At 43.1% G+C, this 25030-nt stretch overlaps 1 protein-coding gene across 1 annotated transcript in view; it reads right to left on the bottom strand.

Annotated features, from left to right (window-relative positions):
* Positions 1-1207: 1207 nt before the first annotated feature.
* Positions 1208-25030, bottom strand: part of ints6 (integrator complex subunit 6) — a 51978-nt gene continuing 28155 nt past the window's right edge. The window contains exons 10-18 of the mRNA XM_046343031.1: positions 19484-19578; positions 12899-13009; positions 12563-12778; positions 11943-12066; positions 8441-8583; positions 7625-7826; positions 7091-7456; positions 5293-5386; positions 1208-1764 (exon numbers count right to left, since the gene is read on the bottom strand). Of these exons, the coding sequence (XP_046198987.1) occupies positions 1671-1764; positions 5293-5386; positions 7091-7456; positions 7625-7826; positions 8441-8583; positions 11943-12066; positions 12563-12778; positions 12899-13009; positions 19484-19578 (1445 nt within the window). The 3' untranslated portion in view covers positions 1208-1670. The remainder of the gene's footprint in view (positions 1765-5292; positions 5387-7090; positions 7457-7624; positions 7827-8440; positions 8584-11942; positions 12067-12562; positions 12779-12898; positions 13010-19483; positions 19579-25030) is intronic.

Consider the following 25030-nt stretch of genomic DNA (forward strand, 5'->3'; position numbering starts at 1 on the left):
AGAGAGGGAGATGACTAGAGAGAGAGAGAGGGAGATGACTAGAGAGAGAGAGAGATGACTAGAGATGACTAGAGAGAGAGAGGGAGATGACTAGAGAGAGAGAGAGGGAGATGACTAGAGAGAGAGAGGGAGATGACTAGAGAGAGAGAGGGAGATGACTAGAGAGAGAGAGAGGGAGATGACTAGAGAGAGAGAGAGATGACTAGAGAGAGAGAGGGAGATGACTAGAGAGAGAGAGAGGGAGATGACTAGAGAGAGAGAGAGGAGATGACTAGAGAGAGAGAGAGGGAGATGACTAGAGAGAGAGAGGGAGATGACTAGAGAGAGAGAGGGAGATGACTAGAGAGAGAGAGGGAGATGACTAGAGAGAGAGAGAGGAGATGACTAGAGAGAGAGAGAGGGAGATGACTAGAGAGAGAGAGAGGGAGATGACTAGAAGAGAGAGAGGGAGATGACTAGAGAGAGAGAGAGGGAGATGACTAGAGAGAGAGAGAGAGGGAGATGACTAGAGAGAGAGAGAGAGGGAGATGACTAGAGAGAGAGAGAGAGGGAGATGACTAGAGAGAGAGAGAGAGGAGATGACTAGAGAGAGAGAGAGGAGGGAGATGACTAGAGAGAGAGAGAGAGACTAGAGAGAGAGATGACTAGAGAGAGAGAGAGGGAGATGACTAGAGAGAGAGAGAGGGAGATGACTAGAGAGAGAGAGAGGGAGATGACTAGAGAGAGAGAGAGGGAGATGACTAGAGAGAGAGAGAGGAGATGACTAGAGAGAGAGAGGACTAGAGATGACTAGAGAGAGAGAGAGGAGATGACTAGAGAGAGAGAGAGGAGATGACTAGAGAGAGAGAGGGAGATGACTAGAGAGAGAGAGAGGGAGATGACTAGAGAGAGAGAGAGGGAGATGACTAGAGAGAGAGAGGGGAGATGACTAGAGAGAGAGAGAGGGAGATGACTAGAGAGAGAGATGACTAGAGAGAGAGAGAGGAGATGACTAGAGAGAGAGAGAGGGAGATGACTAGAGAGAGAGAGATGGGGAGATGACTAGAGAGAGAGGGGGAGATGACTAGAGAGAGAGAGAGGGAGATGACTAGAGAGAGAGAGAGGGAGATGACTAGAGAGAGAGAGAGGGAGATGACTAGAGAGAGAGAGAGGGAGATGACTAGAGAGAGAGAGGTAGATGACTAGAGAGAGAGAGAGGGGGAGATGACTAGAGAGAGAGAGAGAGGAGATGACTAGAGAGAGAGAGGTAGATGACTAGAGAGAGAGAGGTAGATGACTAGAGAGAGAGAGAGAGGGAGGGAGATGACTAGAAAGAGAAAATGAAATAAAATAAAAAACATGAAGCCACCTAAAGATTCATTTGAAACCTAAAACATCAGTGTTCCTCTTTTGGCCCTGAGGTTGTTGGAAACTTTTTACAATCGAATTTAACCCCCTCCCTTAGCAATATCAGTTCCCCATACCATCACTGATGAGACACGCGTCACACAGTATACACGGACAGAGACAGACAGGCCAACAGCACTCATTTCATTGCTTGGGTTAGTTCATACACTGTATATGCCCCTTTTCTATAGGAGTATTTCAGCCTGGGTAAGGGCTGCAGGTTGAGGGCTGAGGGTGGGGAGGAGGGGTCAGGTCTGAGGGTCCGGGGAGTGAAGAGTTGTCCATTAGAACCCGTCCAGGTGGTTCATATTGTTGGCTCTGTTATGGATCTCTTCTAGAAAGTTCTCCAGCTGTTCTATCAGCACCCGCTTCTTGAACCTGAATAGAAGAGAATAGAACATTGTCACTGATACAGAACACGGTAAAACAGAACAAGGTCACTGACACAGAACAGAACACGGTAAAATAGAACATGGTCCCCGGTATAGAAATAGAACAGAATAGAACATGGTCGCTGGTAGAGAAGTAGAACAGAATAGAACATGGTCGCTGGTATAGAAATAGAACAGAATAGAACATGGTCGCTGGTATAGAAATAGAACAGAATAGAACATGGTCGCTGGTATAGAAATAGAACAGAATAGAACATGGTCGCTGGTAGAGAAGTAGAACAGAATAGAACATGGTCGCTGGTATAGAAGTAGAACAGAATAGAACATGGTCGCTGGTATAGAAGAAGAACAGAATAGAACATGGTCGCTGGTATAGAAGTAGAACAGAATAGAACATGGTCGCTGGTAGAGAAGTAGAACAGAATAGAACATGGTCGCTGGTATAGAAGTAGAACAGAATAGAACATGGTCCCCGGTAGAGAAGTAGAACAGAATAGAACATGGTCGCTGGTAGAGAAATAGAACAGAATAGAACATGGTCGCTGGTAGAGAAATAGAACAGAATAGAACATGGTCGCTGGTAGAGAAATAGAACAGAATAGAACATGGTCGCTGGTAGAGAAATAGAACATGGTCGCTGGTAGAGAAATAGAACATGGTCGCTGGTAGAGAAATAGAACATGGTCGCTGGTATAGAAATAGAACAGAATAGAACATGGTCGCTGGTAGAGAAGTAGAACATAATAGAACATGGTCGCTGGTAGAGAAATAGAAGACAGATATACAGGACGGAGAGTCTAGTTGAACATCATTCCTGATCTTTCTTATGGATCTCTCAGATACAGGACAGAGCCTTCAGAACAAACTTCCTTTAGATTGTTCAGGGGCTGTTGTTCCATGCAGTGAATCTCTTATTCAATGTGTTTCTATGGGCTAATAGTAGTAAGGACTCTGTTATTCAATGTGTTTCTATGGGCTAATAGTAGTAAGGACTATCTGTTATTCAATGTGTTTCTATGGGCTAATAGTAGTAAGGACTATCTGTTATTCAATGTGTTTCTATGGGCTAATAGCAGTAAGGACTATCTGTTATTCAATGTGTTTCTATTGGCTAATAGCAGTAAGGACTATCTGTTATTCAATGTGTTTCTATTGGCTAATAGTAGTAAGGACTATCTGTTATTCAATGTGTTTCTATTGGCTAATAGTAGTAAGGACTATCTGTTATTCAATGTGTTTCTATTGGCTAATAGTAGTAAGGACTATCTGTTATTCAATGTGTTTCTATTGGCTAATAGTAGTAAGGACTATCTGTTATTCAATGTGTTTCTATGGGCTAATAGTAGTAAGGACTATCTGTTATTCAATGTGTTTCTATTGGCTAATAGTAGTAAGGACTATCTGTTATTCAATGTGTTTCTATTGGCTAATAGCAGTAAGGACTATCTGTTATTCAATGTGTTTCTATGGGCTAATAGTAGTAAGGACTATCTGTTATTCAATGTGTTTCTATTGGCTAATAGTAGTAAGGACTATCTGTTATTCAATGTGTTTCTATTGGCTAATAGTAGTAAGGACTATCTGTTATTCAATGTGTTTCTATTGGCTAATAGTAGTAAGGACTATCTGTTATTCAATGTGTTTCTATTGGCTAATAGTAGTAAGGACTATCTGTTATTCAATGTGTTTCTATGGGCTAATAGTAGTAAGGACTATCTGTTATTCAATGTGTTTCTATTGGCTAATAGTAGTAAGGACTATCTGTTATTCAATGTGTTTCTATGGGCTAATAGCAGTAAGGACTATCTGTTATTCAATGTGTTTCTATGGGCTAATAGTAGTAAGGACTATCTGTTATTCAATGTGTTTCTATGGGCTAATAGTAGTAAGGACTATCTGTTATTCAATGTGTTTCTATGGGCTAATAGTAGTAAGGACTATCTGTTATTCAATGTGTTTCTATGGGCTAATAGTAGTAAGGACTATCTGCTATTCAATGTGTTTCTATGGGCTAATAGTAGTAAGGACTATCTGTTATTCAATGTGTTTCTATTGGCTAATAGCAGTAAGGACTATCTGTTATTCAATGTGTTTCTATGGGCTAATAGTAGTAAGGACTATCTGTTATTCAATGTGGTTCTATGGGCTAATAGTAGTAAGGACTATCTGTTATTCAATGTGTTTCTATGGGCTAATAGTAGTAAGGACTATCTGTTATTCAATGTGTTTCTATTGGCTAATAGCAGTAAGGACTATCTGTTATTCAATGTGTTTCTATTGGCTAATAGTAGTAAGGACTATCTGTTATTCAATGTGTTTCTAAAATAACTAATAGATCAGTAAGGACTATCTGTTATTCAATGTGTTTCTATTGGCTAATAGCAGTAAGGACTATCTGTTATTCAATGTGTTTCTATTGGCTAATAGTAGTAAGGACTATCTGTTATTCAATGTGTTTCTATGGGCTAATAGCAGTAAGGACTATCTGTTATTCAATGTGTTTCTATGGGCTAATAGCAGTAAGGACTATCTGTTATTCAATGTGTTTCTATTGGCTAATAGCAGTAAGGCCAAAAATGATTTTTTAACTACTTGTTATATTTTTTTTTATAAAAAGCATTTTTCAAATACTATATATAATCAAAAAAGTATTTTAAAAATATGTTTGGGCTTTATATATATATGTACACACTGCTCAAAAAAATAAAGGGAACACTAAAATAACACATCCTAGATCTGAATGAATGAAATATTCTTATTAAATACTTTTTTCTCTACATAGTTGAATGTGCTGACAACAAAATCACACAAAAATGATCAATGGAAATCAAATTTATCAACCCCTCCTCCACATCTCCTGATGTACTGGCCTGTCTCCTGGTAGCGCCTCCATGCTCTGGACACTACGCTGACAGACACAGCAAACCTTCTTGCCACAGCTCGCATTGATGTGCCATCCTGGATGAGCTGCACTACCTGAGCCACTTATGTGGGTTGTAGACTCCGTCTCATGCTACCACTAGAGTGAAAGCACCGCCAGCATTCAAAAGTGACCAAAACATCAGCCAGGAAGCATAGGAACTGAGAAGTGGTCTGTGGTCAGCACCTGCAGAACCACTCCTTTATTGGGGGTGTCTTGCTAATTGCCTATAATTTCCACCTGTTGTCTATTCCATTTGCACAACAGCATGTTAAATGTATTGTCAATCAGTGTTGCTTCCTAAGTGGACAGTTTGATTTCACATAAGTGTGACTTGACTTGGAGTTACATTGTGTTGTTTAAGTGTTCCCTTTATTTTTTTGAGCAGTATATATACTGATACTTCAAGGGGTCTTAAAAATGTCAAAATCAAATAGCTAAATGATCATTGGTAGGACCTTCTAAAAAACAATTCCATATAGTTTAGTAGACCAGCCCCACCGTAGACACTAACAGGATACAAACAGGAATATAAAGAGTTGCTGATCATGTTCTAGTTTGACTCAGGTCTGTTGAGAAGCTTGTGTTCCTCACCTTGCAGCTTCTTTTATAATGTTCTGGAGAAATATCAACCGTGTGTCAAAGCTTCCTTGGATCTGCTTCAGGAAGTAGAAGATTTTTTCATAGTCTATAAAAACAATAAAAAGAGAGAGAGAGAGAGAGAGAGAGAGAAGGGAAGAGTCAAGCACAGTGAGAGCTGCTGATGAAACTAGAGAACTTTCCATTCAGGGATTTCAGACCAGACATCTACTGTAGGCTATGAGACAAGGTCTAAGGGGTTATGATTGGACACGGAGTCAGTGAAGTGACACACAGCCAGTCTACAGACATACAGGCCACAGATTAATGACTATCACACAGCCCTCAAGACCAGTGTTTTCCAACCCTGGTCCTCCAGTCCCCTCACCAACCCTGGTCCTCCAGTTCCCTCACCAACCCTGGTCCTCCAGTTCCCTCACCAACCCTGGTCCTCCAGTTCCCTCACCAACCCTGGTCCTCCAGTCCCCTCACCAACCCTGGTCCTCCAGTCCCCTCACCAACCCTGGTCCTCCAGTTCCCAAACCAACCCTGGTCCTCCAGTTCCCAAACCAACCCTGGTCCTCCAGTTCCCTCACCAACCCTGGTCCTCCAGTTCCCTCACCAACCCTGGTCCTCCAGTTCCCTCACCAACCCTGGTCCTCCAGTCCCCTCACCAACCCTGGTCCTCCAGTCCCCTCACCAACCCTGGTCCTCCAGTCCCCTCACCAACCCTGGTCCTCCAGTCCCCTCACCAACCCTGGTCCTCCAGTCCCCTCACCAACCCTGGTCCTCCAGTCCCCTCACCAACCCTGGTCCTCCAGTCCCCTCACCAACCCTGGTCCTCCAGTCCCCTCACCAACCCTGGTCCTCCAGTCCCCTCACCAACCCTGGTCCTCCAGTCCCCTCACCAACCCTGGTCCTCCAGTCCCCTCACCAACCCTGGTCCTCCAGTCCCCTCACCAACCCTGGTCCTCCAGTCCCCTCACCAACCCTGGTCCTCCAGTCCCCTCACCAACCCTGGTCCTCCAGTCCCCTCACCAACCCTGGTCCTCCAGTCCCCTCACCAACCCTGGTCCTCCAGTCCCCTCACCAACCCTGGTCCTCCAGTCCCCTCACCAACCCTGGTCCTCCAGTCCCCTCACCAACCCTGGTCCTCCAGTCCCCTCACCAACCCTGGTCCTCCAGTCCCCTCACCAACCCTGGTCCTCCAGTCCCCTCACCAACCCTGGTCCTCCAGTCCCCTCACCAACCCTGGTCCTCCAGTTCCCTCACCAACCCTGGTCCTCCAGTTCCCTCACCAACCCTGGTCCTCCAGTTCCCTCACCAACCCTGGTCCTCCAGTTCCCTCACCAACCCTGGTCCTCCAGTTCCCTCACCAACCCTGGTCCTCCAGTTCCCTCACCAACCCTGGTCCTCCAGTTCCCTCACCAACCCTGGTCCTCCAGTTCCCTCACCAACCCTGGTCCTCCAGTCCCCTCACCAACCCTGGTCCTCCAGTCCCCTCACCAACCCTGGTCCTCCAGTCACCTCACCAACCCTGGTCCTCCAGTCCCCTCAACATGTTTCGTTGTAGAACTGAACAAACACCTCATTCAGCTCATTGAGGGCTTGATGATTAGTTGACAAATTGAATCAGATGTGCTTGTCCAGACATACAGGCCCCAGATTACACAGCCAGTCTTTGGAAACATCTGGACCAACAGCTTGACCATAAAATAACAATTACATCTAAATTAAGTCGTTGGGGAAAAGTGAGGCAACTTTCTCTGGTTGCCGTGGCAGAGTGTGGGCGTGGCGGCCCCTGGTTACGTACGTCTCCCGGGTTTCCGTATCTCCTTGGTGATGAGGGCTCGTAGTTCGGTGTTGACCTCCAGACTCTCGCTGTTCATCACCTTCTTCAGTTCCGCGGGGGAGGGGTACCGGGCCGGGCACTGCTCCTCCACCACACCCCCAGTCTCTCCTGCATCCTCACTGCCCTCTGAGAGCTCCACCTCCCTGGGAAGCCCGTTCTCCTCCTCAGTGTCCCCGTCAGCCTCCATGCGGTTCCCTGTGTCGGGGCCGTCTAGAAGGGGTCCAGAGAGGATCTCTTCTGGTTGGACCGTTGTCCCGGTCTCATACGTCTCAGGGTTGTAGAGGTTTCCAAACACAGCCTCCGAGTCTGACTCACTCTGGTCGCACTCTGTGAGAGGGAGGGAGAGGGGTTCAGGGACAGTCGTTCAGAACTAACATGTACGGAACTAAAATACTGTCACTTCCTTTTACAGACTCCGCACTTCAAATATTTGTGTTTTAACACACAGGTGCACTGGCAACAATGGCGCAGAGCTTGTGTGAGTGAGTGTCTCACCGGCGAGGGGGGGTCTGAAGGGGCTGGCTGCAGGGCTGACGGGGGGCGAATAGGCTCTGCCGGGGCGCAGTAGAGGGGACATGCACCGTCGTCTCTTGGGACCCCCACCCCCGACCCCGTGCATGTTGGAGTCACTCCCCGGACGCTTGCCCTTGTTCTGGGGACCCGTCACAAACTCATCGGCCTCGTCAATCATCATCCCCTAGAGAAACAGCAACAGAAAATACAGGATAAACAAAAACGTACTATTACAACATCACTGTTATAATTGTTAAAGTGTAACAGTATAACTTTAAACCGTCCCCTCGCCCGTACCCGGGCTCGAACCAGGGACCCTCTGCACACATCAACAACAGTCACCCACGAAGCATCGTTAACCATTGCTCCACAAAAGCCGCGGCTCTTGCAGAGCAAGGGGAACAACTAGTTCAAGGTCTCAGAGCAAGTGACGTCACCGATTGAAACGCTATTTAGCGCACACCACCGCTAACTAAGCTAGCCGTTTCACATCCGTCACAAAGGCAAACAACTGACATTTGTCCAGAAAAATGTGTTTGACTCATAATAGCAATCAATTAGAGATGTTTTCAAAAAAACAAATAAGAGTTTGTGAGGTTTTGACCAGCTGATTTCAGATACTCCTAAGTGGAAGGGAATGGTAGAGAGAGGTTTTGACCAGCTGATTTCAGATACTCCTAAGTGGAAGGGAATTGTAGAGAGAGGTTTTGACCAGCTGATTTCAGATACTCCTAAGCGGAAGGGAATGGTAGTGTGAGGTTTTGACCAGCTGATTTCCGGAGACAGCCATAGTCCTACCTTCTTGTCCAGTTTGAAAGGATTTCCGAAGGTGTGCAGGCGTTTGGGCTGCTCAGGGTCTGCGTCTCTGAGGGGTTGGGGAAGGGCTTTGAGGAAGTCCTGGTAGTTCCCCATCTGGGCGATGGGCACACTGTGCAGCTGGTCTGGAGAGACAAGAGGACACAGGAAGACTTGGGCTCAAAGTTCAGTCTTCGCCTCGTCCTTAACAAAACTGGTAGCGAGAATAATTAAACGGGAATTACAGTTAATTCTGGAACTGAATCACACACACACACACACACACAGAGAGAGACACACACACACACACACACACACAGAGAGAGAGAGACACACACAGAGAGAGACAGAGAGAGAGAGAGACAGAGAGAGAGACAGAGAGAGACAGAGAGAGAGACAGAGAGAGAGACAGAGAGAGAGACAGAGAGAGACACACACAGAGAGAGACAGACAGAGAGACAGAGAGACAGAGAGAGAGACACACACAGAGAGACACACACACAGAGAGAGACACAGAGAGAGAGAGACACACACACACACACACACAGAGAGAGAGACACACACACACACACAGAGAGACACACACAGAGAGACACACACACACACACAGAGAGACACACACAGAGAGACACACACACAGAGAGAGACACACACACAGAGAGACACACACACAGAGAGACACACACACAGAGAGACACACACACAGAGACACACACACACAGAGAGACACACACACAGAGACACACACACAGAGACACACACACACAGAGACACACACACACACACACACACAGAGACACACACACACACACACAGAGAGACACACACAGAGAGAGACACAGAGACAGAGACACACACACACACACACACACAGAGACACACAGAGAGAGACACAGAGACAGAGACACAGAGAGAGAGACACACACAGAGAGAGACACAGAGAGACACACACACAGACACAGAGAGACACAGAGAGAGACACAGAGAGACAGAGAGACACAGAGACACAGAGACACAGAGACACAGAGACACAGAGACACACACACACACACACACACACACACACACACACACACACACACACACACACACACACACACACACACACACACACACACACACACACACACACACACACACAGACACACACACACACACACACACACACACACACACACACACAGACACACACACACACAGTCTCTATGGGGGTGCCACAGGGACACACACAGAGAGGACACACACACACACAGACACTTTTCTCTGTGTATACACACATGATGAGCACTTGACACACACAGAGAGAGACACCACACAGACACACATCCACCTCACACACAGACGACACCATTCTATATACTTTCACACCCACACATTGGACACTGTGATATCTAACCTCCAAACACACACACACAATGCCATACAGCACTCCTTCCACACCTCCAACTGCTCTTAAACAGGGTAAAACCAAATGCATGCTTTTCAACCGATCGCTGCCTGCACCCGCATGCCCGACTAGCATCACCACCCTGGATGGTTCCGACCTTGAATATGTGGACATCTATAAGTACCTAGGTGTCTGGCTAGACTGCAAACTCTCCTTCCAGACCCACATCAAACATCTCCAATCGAAAATCAAATCAAGAGTCGGCTTTCTATTCCGCAACAAAGCCTCCTTCACTCACGCTGCCAAGCTTACCCTAGTAAAACTGACTATCCTACCGATCCTCGACTTCGGCGATGTCATCTACAAAATGGCTTCCAACACTCTACTCAGCAAACTGGATGCAGTCTATCACAGTGCCATCCGTTTTGTCACTAAAGCACCTTATACCACCCACCAATGCGACTTGTATGCTCTAGTCGGCTGGCCCTCACTACATATTCGTCGCCAGACCCACTGGCTCCAGGTCATCTACAAGTCCATGCTAGGTAAAGCTCCGCCTTATCTCAGTTCACTGGTCACGATGGCAACACCCATCCGTAGCACGCGCTCCAGCAGGTGTATCTCACTGATCATCCCTAAAGCCAACACATCATTTGGCCGCCTTTCGTTCCAGTACTCTGCTGCCTGTGACTGGAACGAATTGCAAAAATCTCTGAAGTTGGAGACTTTTATCTCCCTCACCAACTTTAAACATCTGCTATCCGAGCAGCTAACCGATCGCTGCAGCTGTACATAGTCTATAGGAAAATAGCCCACCCATTTTCACCTACCTCATTCCCATACTGTTTTTATACTGTTTTTATTTATTTTTCTGCTCTTTTGCACACCAATATCTCTACCTGTACATGACCATCTGATCATTTATCACTCCAGTGTTAATCTGCAATATTGTATTATTCGCCTACCTCCTCATGCCTTTTGCACACATTGTATATAGACTGCCCATTTTTTTCTACTGTGTTATTGACTTGTTAATTGTTTATTCCATGTGTAACTCTGTGTTGTCTGTTCACACTGCAATGCTTTATCTTGGCCAAGTCGCAGTTGCAAATGAGAAGTTGTTCTCAACTAGCCTACCTGGTTAAATAAAGGTGAAATAAAAATAAAAACACAGAGAGAGACACACACACACACAGAGAGAGAGAGACACACACAGAGAGAGACAGACACACACACAGAGAGAGACACACACACACAGAGAGAGAGAGAGACACACACACAGAGAGAGAGACACACACACAGAGAGAGAGACACACACACAGAGAGAGAGAGACACACACACACACACACAGAGAGAGAGACACACACACACACAGAGAGACACACACACACACACACAGAGAGACACACACACACACACACACAGAGAGACACACACACACACACACACACACACACACACACACACACACACACACACACACACACAGAGAGACACACACACACACACACAGAGACACACACACACACACACAGAGAGACACACACACACAGAGAGACACACACACACACACAGAGAGACACACACACACACACAGAGAGACACACACACACACACACAGAGAGACACACACACACACACACAGAGAGACACACACACACACAGAGAGACACACACACACACACACACAGAGAGACACACACACACACAGAGAGACACACACACACACAGAGAGACACACACACACACAGAGAGACACACACACACACAGAGAGACACACACACACACAGAGAGACACACACACACACACACAGAGACACACACACACACACACAGAGACACACACACACACAGACACACACACACACACACACACACACACACACACACACACACACACACACAGACACACACACACACACACACACACACACACACACACACACACACACACACACACACACACACACACACACACACACACACACACACACACACACACAGAGACACACACACAGAGAGAGACACACACACACAGAGAGACACACACACACACAGAGAGAGACACACACACACAGAGAGAGACACACACACACAGAGAGAGACACACACACACCTGTGTCCTGTCCTCGGAGCAGACAGGTGGTGCTGAGCAGGTTCCTCCTCATGCGGCTCAGCTGATCCAGGAGGTGCATTCTGGGAATGTCGTAGGCGTTCCGGAAACCCTGAGGTTTCAGACTCTACACAGGGAACAGCGAGGAAGAGCTAGTATTGTCACAGTAGATCAGAAAAGCAACACGATGGGGGAGTATGATGTGAAGTCAGGGGGTAGTATCATGTGAAACGGTACTACAGTAAGTCAGGGGGTGGTATCATGTGAAACGGTACTACAGTAAGTCAGGGGGGTATCATGAGAAACGGTACTACAGTAAGTCAGGGGGGAGTATCACATGAAACGGTACTACAGTAAGTCAGGGGGGGGAGTATCATATGAAACGGTACTACCGTTTTCTAAAATGTTGGTATCATAACGATTTGGTGCTGTCGTACTACCGTGCTACCGGTGTCCAGCGGAACATAATTACACACGTACAAATATGTTATAGAAATGTATACTTTATACCATACGGAGAATCATGGCTGATCTACACAGTATCTCTACGTGAGCATCTCTAGAGATAACATGAAGTCTTCATCGTCAAGCATCACAGTTCAGGGCCGTTCGGTGCTGCTGACCTTGTTGAGAGGAGCCAGCTGAAAGCCAGAGAACTCTTTAGAGTTCAGCTCCAGGGGCAGGGCGGCCGTCTCTCCCGTGATGCTGGCCAGAAGCTGAGTGAAGTCTCTGCGCTGGGCCAGAGAGATGTCCCCACCGCGGTCACGCACCTTGATGCCACCCTCCGCCACCACCTTCTTAGCTACAGATGCTATCAGTCGCTCGTACTCTATCTTGGTCTGGGGAGAAGATGCATGGATGGTTATGGAAGGAAGAGTGAATGGAAACCCAGACAGTTCGCACTCACCAACACACACACACGGACGGACAGACGGGACAGAGACGCACAGACACACTACCTGCTGGCTGAGCTTCTTGAGGTAGGACACCACACTGTAACTCAGACCATACTCCATGTTGTCGGCCAGGAGGTTAGGAGCTCCCATGATCCTTAGCGCCTTCCGGAGGGACTGCAGAAGAGTAGAGAAGGCATCATCAAGACCACTCATTACAAACAAAATACATAACGATGTCACCTAATTCCACCGCGGCAGCCACGTTAGCCCCTAGTGGTGGATATAACTCCACCTTGGCAGCCACGTTAGCCCCTGGCGGTGGATATAATTCCACCACGTTAGCCCCTGGCGGTGGATATAACTCCACCGCGGCAGCCACGTTAGCCCCTGGCGGTGGATATAACTCCTCCGCGGCAGCCACGTTAGCCCCTGGCGGTGGATATAACTCCTCCGCGGCAGCCACGTTAGCCCCTAGCGGTGGATATTACTCCACCGCGGCAGCCACGTTAGCCCCTAGCGGTGGATATAACTCCACCACGTTAGCCCCTAACGGTGGATATAACTCCTCCGCGGCAGCCACGTTAGCCCCTAGCGGTGGATATAACTCCACCACGTTAGCGCCTAGCGGTGGATATAACTCCACCACGTTAGCCCCTAGCGGTGGATATAACTCCACCACGTTAGCCTCTAGCGGTGGATATAACTCCACCACATTAGCCCCTAGCGGTGGATATAACTCCACCACGTCAGCCCCTAGCGGAGGATATAACTCCACCACATTAGCCCCTAGCGGTGGATATAACTCCACCACGTTTAGCCCCTAGCGGAGGATATAACTCCACCACGTTAGCCCCTAGCGGAGGATATAACTCCACCACATTAGCCCCTAGCGGAGGATATAACTCCACCACATTAGCCCCTAGCGGTGGATATAACTCCACCACGTCAGCCCCTAGCGGAGGATATAACTCCACCACATTAGCCCCTAGCGGTGGATATAACTCCACCACGTTTAGCCCATAGCGGAGGATATAACTCCACCACGTTAGCCCCTCCACCACGTTAGCCCCTAGCGGAGGATATAACTCCACCACGTTAGCCCCTAGCGGAGGATAACTCCACCACGTTAGCCCCTAGCGGAGGATATAACTCCACCACGTTAGCCCCTAGCGGAGGATATAACTCCACCACGTTAGCCCCTAGCGGTGGATAACACTACCGTTTAAGTTTGGGGTCACTTAGAAATGTCCTTGTTTTTGAAAAAGCATATTTATGTCCAATAAAACATAAAATTGATCAGAAAACACAGTGTAGACATGTTTAATGTTGTAATTGTTAATGTTTGCAAGTATGTTAGCACAGCTGATAACGGTTGTCCTGGTTAAAGAAGCAATAAAACTGGCCTTAGACTAGTTTAGCATCAGCATTGGTCTTTGTTTCTGGCCATTTTGAGCCTGTTAATCGAACCCACAAATGCTGACGCTCCAGATACTCAAATAGTCCAAGGCCAGTTTTATTGCCTTCTTTAATCAAGACAACAGTTTTCAGCTGAGCTAACATAATTGCAAAAGGGTTTTCTAATGGTCAACTAGCCTTTTAAAATGCGACTAACACAACATGCCATTGGAACACAGGAGTGATGGTTGCTGATAATGGGCCTCTGTACGCCTATGTAGATGCTCCATGCTCCAAAAAAAATCTGCCATTTCCAGCTACATTAGTAATACATTAGTACTATACTGTATTTTTTTTAAAGACATTTTATTTCACCTTTATTTAACGAGGTAGGCTAGTTGAGAACAAGTTCTCATTTGCAACCGCGACCTGGCCAAGATAAAGCATAGCAGTGTGAACAGACAACACAGAGTTACACATGGAGTAAACAATAAACAAGTCAATAACATAGAAAAAAAGGGGAGTCTATATACAATGTGTGCAAAAGGCATGAGGAGGTAGGCAAATAATTACAATTTAGCAGATTAACACTGGAGTGATACATAATCAGATGAACATGTGCAGGTAGAGATACTGGTAGGTAAAAGAGCAGAAAAGTAAATTAAATAAAAACAGTATGGGGATGATGTAGGTAAATTGGGTGGGCTATATACCGATGGACTATGTACAGCTGCAGCGATCGGTTAGCTGCTCAGATAGCAGATGTTTAAAGTTGGTGAGGGAGATAAAAGTCTCCAACTTCAGAGATTTTTGCAATTCGTTCCAGTCACAGGCAGCAGAGAACTGGAACGAAAGGCGGCCAAATGAGGTTTTGGCTTTAGGGATGATCAGTGAGATACACCTGCTGGAGCGCGTGCTACGGGTGGGTGTTGCCATCGTGACCAGTGAACTGAGATAAGGCGGAGCTTTACCTAGCATAGACTTGTAGATGACCTGGAGCCAGTGGGTCTGGCGACGAATATGTAGCGAGGGCCAGGCGACTAGAGCATACAGGTCGCAGTGGTGGGTAGTATAAGGTGCTTTAGTGACAAAACGGATGGCACTGTGATAAACTGCATCCAGTTTGCTGAGTAGAGTATTGGAAGCTATTTTGTAGATGACATCGCCGAAGTCGAGGATCGGTAGGATAGTCAGTTTTACTAGGGTAAGTTTGGCGGCGTGAGTGAAGGAGGCTTTGTTGCGAAATACAAAGCCGACTCTAGATTTGATTTTAGATTGAAGATGTTTCATAGGATTCTGGAAGGAGAGTTTACAGTCTAGCCAGACACCTAGGTACTTATAGATGTCCACATATTCTGGGTCGGAACCATCCAGGGTGGTGATGTTAGTCGGGCGTGCGGGTGCAGGCAGCGATCGGTTGAAAAGCATGCATTTGGTTTTTACTAGCATTTAAGAGCAGTTGGAGGCCACGGAAGGAGTGTTGTATGACATTGAAGCTCATTTGGAGGTTAGATAGCACAGTGTCCAAGGAAGGGCCAGAAGTATACAGAATGGTGTTGTCTGCGTAGAGGTGGATCAGGGAATCGCCCGCAGCAAGAGCAACATCATTGATATATACAGAGAAAAGAGTCGGCCCGAGAATTGAACCCTGTGGTACCTCCATAGAGACTGCCAGAGGACCGGACAACATGCCCTCCGATTTGAAACACTGAACTCTGTCTGCAAAGTAGTTGGTGAACCAGGCAAGGCAGTCATTAGAAAAGGCGAGGCTACTGAGTCTGCCGATAAGAACATGGTGATTGACAGACTCGAAAGCCTTGGCAAGGTCGATGAAGACGGCTGCACAGTACTGTCTTTTATTGATGGCGGTTATGACATCGTTTAGTACCTTGAGCGTGGCTGAGGTGCACCCGTGACCGGCTCGGAAACCGGATTGCACAGCGGAGAAGGTATGGTCGAACTCGAGATGGTCAGTCATCTGTTTGTTGACTTGGCTTTCGAAGACCTTAGAGAGGCAGGGCAGGATGGATATACGTCTGTAACAGTTTGGGTCCAGGGTGTCTCCCCCTTTGAAGAGGGGGATGACCGCGGCAGCTTTCCAATCCTTGGGGATCTCAGATGATACGAAGGTTGAACAGGCTGGTAATAGGGGTTGTGACAATGGCGGCGGACAGTTTCAGAAATAGAGGGTCCAGATTGTCAAGCCCAGCTGATTTGTATGGGTCCAGGTTTTGCAGCTTTTGTTGGCCGAGGTTGGAGTGGCCAGGAGGAAGGCATGGCCAGCCGTTGAGAAATGCTTGTTGAAGTTTTCAATTATCACCGATTTATCAGTGGTGACTGTGTTACCTAGCCTCAGTGCAGTGGGCAGCTGGGAGGAGGTGCTCTTGTTCTCCATGAACTTTACATTCCCAGAACTTTTTGGAGTTAGAGCTACCGGATGCAAATTTCTGCATGAAAAAGCTGGCCTTTGCTTTCCTGACTGACTGCGTGTATTGGTTCCTGACTTCCCTGACCAGTTGCATATCGCGGGGACTATATGATGCTATTGCAGTCCGCCTCAGGATGTTTTTGTGCTGGTCGAGGGCAGTCAGGTCTGGAGTGAACCAAGGGCTGTATCTGTTCTTAGTTCTGCATTTTTGGAACGGAGCATGCATGTCTAAGATGGTGAGGAAGTTACTTTTAAAGAATGACCAGGCATCCTCAACTGACGGGATGAGGTCAATATCCTTCCAGGATACCCGGGCCAGGTCGATTAGAAAGGCCTGCTCGCAGAAGTGTTTTAGGGAGCGTTTGACAGTGATGAGGGGTGGTCGTTTGACCGCGGACCCATAGCGGATACAGGCAATGAGGCAGTGATCACTGAGATCCTGATTGAAGACAGCAGAGGTGTATTTGGAGGGCAAGTTGGTCAGGCTAATGTCTATTAGGGTGCCCATGTTTACGGATTTAGGGTTGTACCTGGTGGGTTCCTTGATGATTTGTGTGAGATTGGGGGCATCTAGCTTAGATTGTAGGACTGCCGGGGTGTTAAGCATATCCCAGTTTAGGTCACCTAACAGAACAAACTCTGAAGCTAGATGGGGGGGCGATCAAATCACAGATGGTGTCCAGGGCACAGTTGGGAGCTGAGGGGGGTCTATAATAGACGACAACAGTGAGCGACTTATTTCTGGAAAGATTAATTTTTTAAATTAGAAGTTCAAACTGTTTGGGTATAGACCTGGAAAGTATGACAGAACTTTGCAGGCTATCTCTGCAGTAGATTGCAACTCCTCCCCCTTTGGCAGTTCTATCTTGACGGAAAGTGTTATAGTTGGGTATGACAATCTCAGAATTTTTGGTGGCCTTCCTAAGCCAGGATTCAGATACGGCAAGGACATCAGGGTTAGCAGAGTGTGCTAAAGCAGTGAGTAAAACAAACTTAGGGAGGAGGCTTCTGATGTTAACATGCATGAAACCAAGGCTTTTTCGATCACAGAAGTCAACAAATGAGGGTGCCTGGGGACATGCAGGGCCTGGGTTTACCTCCACATCACCCGAGGAACAGAGGAGGAGGAGTAGGATGAGGATGCGGCTAAAGGCTATCAAAACTGGTCGCCTAGAGCGTTGGGGACAAGGAATAAAAGGAGCAGATTTCTGGGCGTGGTAGAATATATTCAGGGCATAATGTGCAGACAGGGGTATGGTGGGGTGCGGGTACAGCGGAGGTAAGCCCAGGCACTGGGTGATGATAAGAGACGTTGTATCTCTGGACATGCTGGTTGTAATGGGTGAGGTAACCGCATGTGTGGGAGGTGGGACAAAGGAGGTATCAGAGGTGTGAGGAGTGGAACTAGGGGCTCCATTGTAAACTAAAACAATGATAACTAACCTGAACAACAGCATACAAGACATATTGACATTTAAGAGAGAAATACGGCAAGGCATAAAGTAATCGCAGCTGTTGATTGGGAGAGCTAGCTAAAACAACAGGTGAGACAACAACAGCTAATCAGTTAACACAACAACAGCAGGTAAAATGGTGATGACTCGGCAGAGAGGGTCGGATTAACTACACACAGAGCCTGAGTTCGCTCTGGGGCCCGACAGATAAAACATAAATAAACAGAATGGAGTACTGTGATTAATGGAGAGTCAAGCAGGCATCAGCTATGTAGACAAGTGATCATAGTGTCCAGGGGACAGCAGTAGATGGAACAGGGAAGCCACCACTACGCTAGCACGCGGGCGACACGGCGTTTAAAGGTAGTAGCCCGAGGATGGTAGGGGGGTCTGCTCAGACGGAGGCCGGTTGAAGGCACAGCGGATGGAGCATTCGTCGGCAGATCAGGCGTGGTGGTGCGGCGAGATGTGTCTGGCTCACGGCTAACTGGTGCTAGCTTCGTGGCAGTGGCGTTAGCCACTATAGCCAATCGGTAGCAGCAGTGATCCGGTGCCAAGGTCCAGAGTTTACAGCAAGGATCCGGTGGAGTATTGGGCTCTAGCCATGTATGAGTGGGGTTCGGGTGAACAGCGGAGTAGGCCGGGAGGTGGGCCTCAGGGATAGCGTCGGTACTGGGTGCCACGGAGGGTGCAAGCTAGCTGTAAAGATCAGAAGTAGTGGCCCCAGGGATTACGGCAGGAATCCGGCGTTGTTGTGGAGAGACAGTCCGATACTGGTAGATTGGCGAGTAATATCCAGGTTAAGAACAGGGCTGGTATCTGTGTAGAAGGTAAAAGCCTCTAGCAGTGGCTAACAATAACTAAATAGCTTGTAGCTAGTTAGCTGGTTAGCTTCTAGAGGTTCTTGAGTGTGTTCTAAAGTGAGAAATAATAGCGATACCGTATCACATTGTGTGAGGCAGGTTACCAGAAGGTATAATCAAATTAAAAATCGAAAAGAGATTGAAATACGGAAAATGCAAAAGTACACGAGAGGACGAACAAAACACTTCTTCACTGCTACGCCATCATTTCTGATCAATTTTATGTTCTTTTAATAGACAACACTTTTTTTTTGCTTTTCTTTCAAAAACAAGTACATTTCTAAGTGACCCCAAACTTTTGAACGTTAGTGTATGAATGTAAATATTTATATTTTTCTCTGGATTTTCGAAATTCTCTCGTGACCTTTTTTGGGAACCTCTGAATTAGCCCCGACACCATCTATGATTTTCACTCCCTCAGCTTTGGGAGACTTGTGCCTATGGCGTAGGTTGAACGTGATCACGTAACTGGGGGTGCCGAGGGTTTGACATTCAGCCGTTGACTTACCCCAATGTAATAAAGAGGCATGGTCTTCAGGTAGTTCTCAAATGACTGACGCCATTTAATGGTGGGCTTGAACTTGTGCACACGGATCAAGTCATCTGCAACACATACAGAGCAGGCTTTAGGAGAGGTATAGAGTGTGACCACTATGGTCACAGACATTAATTATCACATTACTAGATGTTTTCCATATAGAATGTATTGCAGAGTATTTGCTTTGCTTTATCTTGGCCAGGTTGCAGTTGTAAATGAGAATGTGTTCTCAACTGGCCTACCTGGTTAAATAAAAGGTGTTCTCAACTGGCCTACCTGGTTAAATAAAGGTGTTCTCAACTGGCCTACCTGGTTAAATAAAGGGGTTCTCACCTGGCCTACCTGGTTAAATAAAGGTGTTCTCAACTGGCCTACCTGGTTAAATAAAGGTGTTCTCACCTGGCCTACCTGGTTAAATAAAAGGTGTTCTCACCTGGCCTACCTGGTTAAATAAAAGGTGTTCTCACCTGGCCTACCTGGTTAAATAAAGGTGTTCTCACCTGGCCTACCTGGTTAAATAAAAGTGTTCTCACCTGGCCTACCTGGTTAAATAAAAGGTGTTCTCAACTGGCCTACCTGGTTAAATAAAGGTGTTCTCACCTGGCCTACCTGGTTAAATAAAGGTGTTCTCACCTGGCCTACCTGGTTAAATAAAGGTGTTCTCACCTGGCCTACCTGGTTAAATAAAAGGTGTTCTCAACTGGCCTACCTGGTTAAATAAAGGTGTTCTCAACTGGCCTACCTGGTTAAATAAAAGGTGTTCTCACCTGGCCTACCTGGTTAAATAAAAGGTGAATTAAAATATATAAATAAAAGTGTGTGTATCTTCACAAAATGAATTTCCATGTAAAAATGGACAATAAAGTATATTGTATCATAACCACTACTGCCCTCTGCTGGCTTGGTGAGGCAACGTGGTGCACTACATTAGGGCTCATGAGGACAGGGATGCCTTTTCTAGACACAAGGGCAGGGCCCAGTTTCCCTGAACCATCTAAAACGCTAAGTTCATTGTGAGAACCTTCGAAGTAGAGTTGTTGGAATCTCTGAGCTGTTACCCAAAACGATTGTTAATAACTTGAAAACACTTGAAAAAACACTCGTTATTTACTGATTGCCTCAGACCACTCTGAGAACGGCGTTGTTAAGATGGTTCTTTTTTTGCCCTTTATATGAATGAGTTCTTCTCTAAAACTAAAGATGTTTATCGGAGTCTCTCTGTGACCATCGATAACTTCAGAACGAAGTTCAATAAAAATACAAAAGTTAACATTTTTTTTGGCAAATTGTTACAAACAAGTGAAGGATTAAAAGATGATGAAAATGGAGAAGAAAAAAAAACAGAGAGGACTGCATTAAAAACAAACACAGTATAGCCTACATAGAACTATATATTTAGTATAGCCTACATAGAACTATATATTTAGTATAGCCTACATAGAACTATATATTTAGTATAGCCTACATAGAACTATATATTTAGTTAGAACTACATAGAACTATTTAGTATAGAAACTATATATTTAGTATAGCCTACATAGAACTATATATTTAGTATAGCCTACATATAGCCTACATAGAACTATATATTTAGTATAGCCTACATAGAACTATATATTTAGTATAGCCTACATAGAACTATATATTTAGTATAGCCTACATAGAACTATATATTTAGTATAGCCTACATAGAACTATATATTTAGTATAGCCTACATAGAACTATATATTTAGTATAGCCTACATAGAACTATATATTTAGTATAGCCTACATAGAACTATATATTTAGTATAGCCTACATAGAACTATATATTTAGTATAGCCTACATAGAACTATATATTTAGTATAGCCTACATAGAACTATATATTTAGTATAGCCTACATAGAACTATATATTTAGTATAGCCTACATAGAACTATATATTTAGTATAGCCTACATAGAACTATATATTTAGTATAGCCTACATAGAACTATATATTTAGTATAGCCTACATAGAACTATATATTTAGTATAGCCTACATAGAACTATATATTTAGTATAGCCTACATAGAACTATATATTTAGTATAGCCTACATATTTAGAACTATATATATTTAGTATAGCCTACATAGAACTATATATTTAGTATAGCCTACATAGAACTATATATTTAGTATAGCCTACATAGAACTATATATTTAGTATAGCCTACATAGAACTATATATTTAGTATAGCCTACATAGAACTATATATTTAGTATAGCCTACATAGAACTATATATTTAGTATAGCCTACATAGAACTATATATTTAGTATAGCCTACATAGAACTATATATTTAGTATAGCCTACATAGAACTATATATTTAGTATAGCCTACATAGAACTATATATTTAGTATAGCCTACATAGAACTATATATTTAGTATAGCCTAACTATATATTTAGTATAGCCTATAGAACTATATTTTAGTATAGCCTACATAGAACTATATATTTAGTATAGCCTACATAGAACTATATATTTAGTATAGCCTACATAGAACTATATATTTAGTATAGCCTACATAGAACTATAGTATATATTTAGTATAGCCTACATAGAACTATATATTTAGTATAGCCTACATAGAACTATATATTTAGTATAGCCTACATAGAACTATATATTTAGTATAGCCTACATAGAACTATATATTTAGTATAGCCTACATAGAACTATATATTTAGTATAGCCTACATAGAACTATATATTTAGTATAGCCTACATAGAACTATATATTTAGTATAGCCTACATAGAACTATATATTTAGTATAGCCTACATAGAACTATATATTTAGTATAGCCTACATAGAACTATATATTTAGTATAGCCTACATAGAACTATATATTTAGTATAGCCTACATAGAACTATATATTTAGTATAGCCTACATAGAACTATATATTTAGTATAGCCTACATAGAACTATATATTTAGTATAGCCTACATAGAACTATATATTTAGTATAGCCTACATAGAACTATATATTTAGTATAGCCTACATAGAACTATATATTTAGTATAGCCTACATAGAACTATATATTTAGTATAGCCTACATAGAACTATATATTTAGTATAGCCTACATAGAACTATATATTTAGTATAGCCTACATAGAACTATATATTTAGTATAGCCTACATAGAACTATATATTTAGTATAGCCTACATAGAACTATATATTTAGTATAGCCTACATAGAACTATATATTTAGTATAGCCTACATAGAACTATATATTTAGTATAGCCTAGAACTATAGAACTATATATATTTAGTATAGCCTACATAGAACTATATATTTAGTATAGCCTACATAGAACTATATATTTAGTATAGCCTACATAGAACTATATATTTAGTATAGCCTACATAGAACTATATATTTAGTATAGCCTACATAGAACTATATATTTAGTATAGCCTACATAGAACTATATATTTAGTATAGCCTACATAGAACTATATATTTAGTATAGCCTACATAGAACTATATATTTAGTATAGCCTACATAGAACTATATATTTAGTATAGCCTACATAGAACTATATATTTAGTATAGCCTACATAGAACTATATATTTAGTATAGCCTACATAGAACTATATATTTAGTATAGCCTAGTATAGCCTACATAGAACTATATATTTAGTATAGCCTACATAGAACTATATATTTAGTATAGCCTACATAGAACTATATATTTAGTATAGCCTACATAGAACTATATATTTAGTATAGCCTACATAGAACTATATATTTAGTATAGCCTACATAGAACTATATATTTAGTATAGCCTACATAGAACTATATATTTAGTATAGCCTACATAGAACTATATATTTAGTATAGCCTACATAGAACTATATATTTAGTATAGCCTACATAGAACTATATATTATTTAGTATAGCCTACATAGAACTATATATTTAGTATAGCCTACATAGAACTATATATTTAGTATAGCCTACATAGAACTATATATTTAGTATAGCCTACATAGAACTATATATTTAGTATAGCCTACATAGAACTATATATTTAGTATAGCCTACATAGAACTATATATTTAGTATAGCCTACATAGAACTATATATTTAGTATAGCCTACATAGAACTATATATTTAGTATAGCCTACATAGAACTATATATTTAGTATAGCCTACATAGAACTATATATTTAGTATAGCCTACATAGAACTATATATTTAGTATAGCCTACATAGAACTATATATTTAGTATAGCCTACATAGAACTATATATTTAGTATAGCCTACATAGAACTATATATTTAGTATAGAACCTACATAGAACTATATATTTAGTATAGCCTACATAGAACTATATATTTAGAACTATATTTAGTATAGCCTACATAGAACTATATATTTAGTATAGCCTACATAGAACTATATATTTAGTATAGCCTACATAGAACTATATATTTAGTATAGCCTACATAGAACCTACATAGAACTATATATTTAGTATAGAACCTACATAGAACTATATATTTAGTATAGCCTACATAGAACTATATATTTAGTATAGCCTACATAGAACTATATATTTAGTATAGCCTACATAGAACTATATATTTAGTATAGCCTACATAGAACTATATATTTAGTATAGCCTACATAGAACTATATATTTAGTATAGCCTACATAGAACTATATATTTTAGTATAGCCTACATAGAACTATATATTTAGTATAGCCTACATAGAACTATATATTTAGTATAGCCTACATAGAACTATATATTTAGTATAGCCTACATAGAACTATATATTTATATATTTAGTATAGCCTACATAGAACTATATATTTAGTATAGCCTACATAGAACTATATATTTAGTATAGCCTACATAGAACTATATATTTAGTATAGCCTACATAGAACTATATATTTAGTATAGCCTACATAGAACTATATATTTAGTATAGCCTACATAGAACTATATATTTAGTATAGCCTACATAGAACTATATATTTAGTATAGCCTACATAGAACTATATATTTAGTATAGCCTACATAGAACTATATATTTAGTATAGCCTACATAGAACTATATATTTAGTATAGCCTACATAGAACTATATATTTAGTATAGCCTAGAACCTACATAGAACTATATTTTAGTATAGCCTACATAGAACTATATATTTAGTATAGCCTACATAGAACTATATATTTAGTATAGCCTACATAGAACTATATATTTAGTATAGCCTACATAGAACTATATATTTAGTATAGCCTACATAGAACTATATATTTAGTATAGCCTACATAGAACTATATATTTAGTATAGCCTACATAGAACTATATATTTAGTATAGCCTACATAGAACTATATATTTAGTATAGCCTACATAGAACTATATATTTAAAATCGCATTGAAATCAGTTTCATGTTCATTTAACATTTACATTTAAGTCATTTAGCAGACGCTCTTATCCAGAGCGACTT

Source organism: Oncorhynchus gorbuscha, linkage group LG01 (genome assembly GCF_021184085.1).
Source record: "Oncorhynchus gorbuscha isolate QuinsamMale2020 ecotype Even-year linkage group LG01, OgorEven_v1.0, whole genome shotgun sequence".
NCBI lineage: Eukaryota > Metazoa > Chordata > Actinopteri > Salmoniformes > Salmonidae > Oncorhynchus > Oncorhynchus gorbuscha.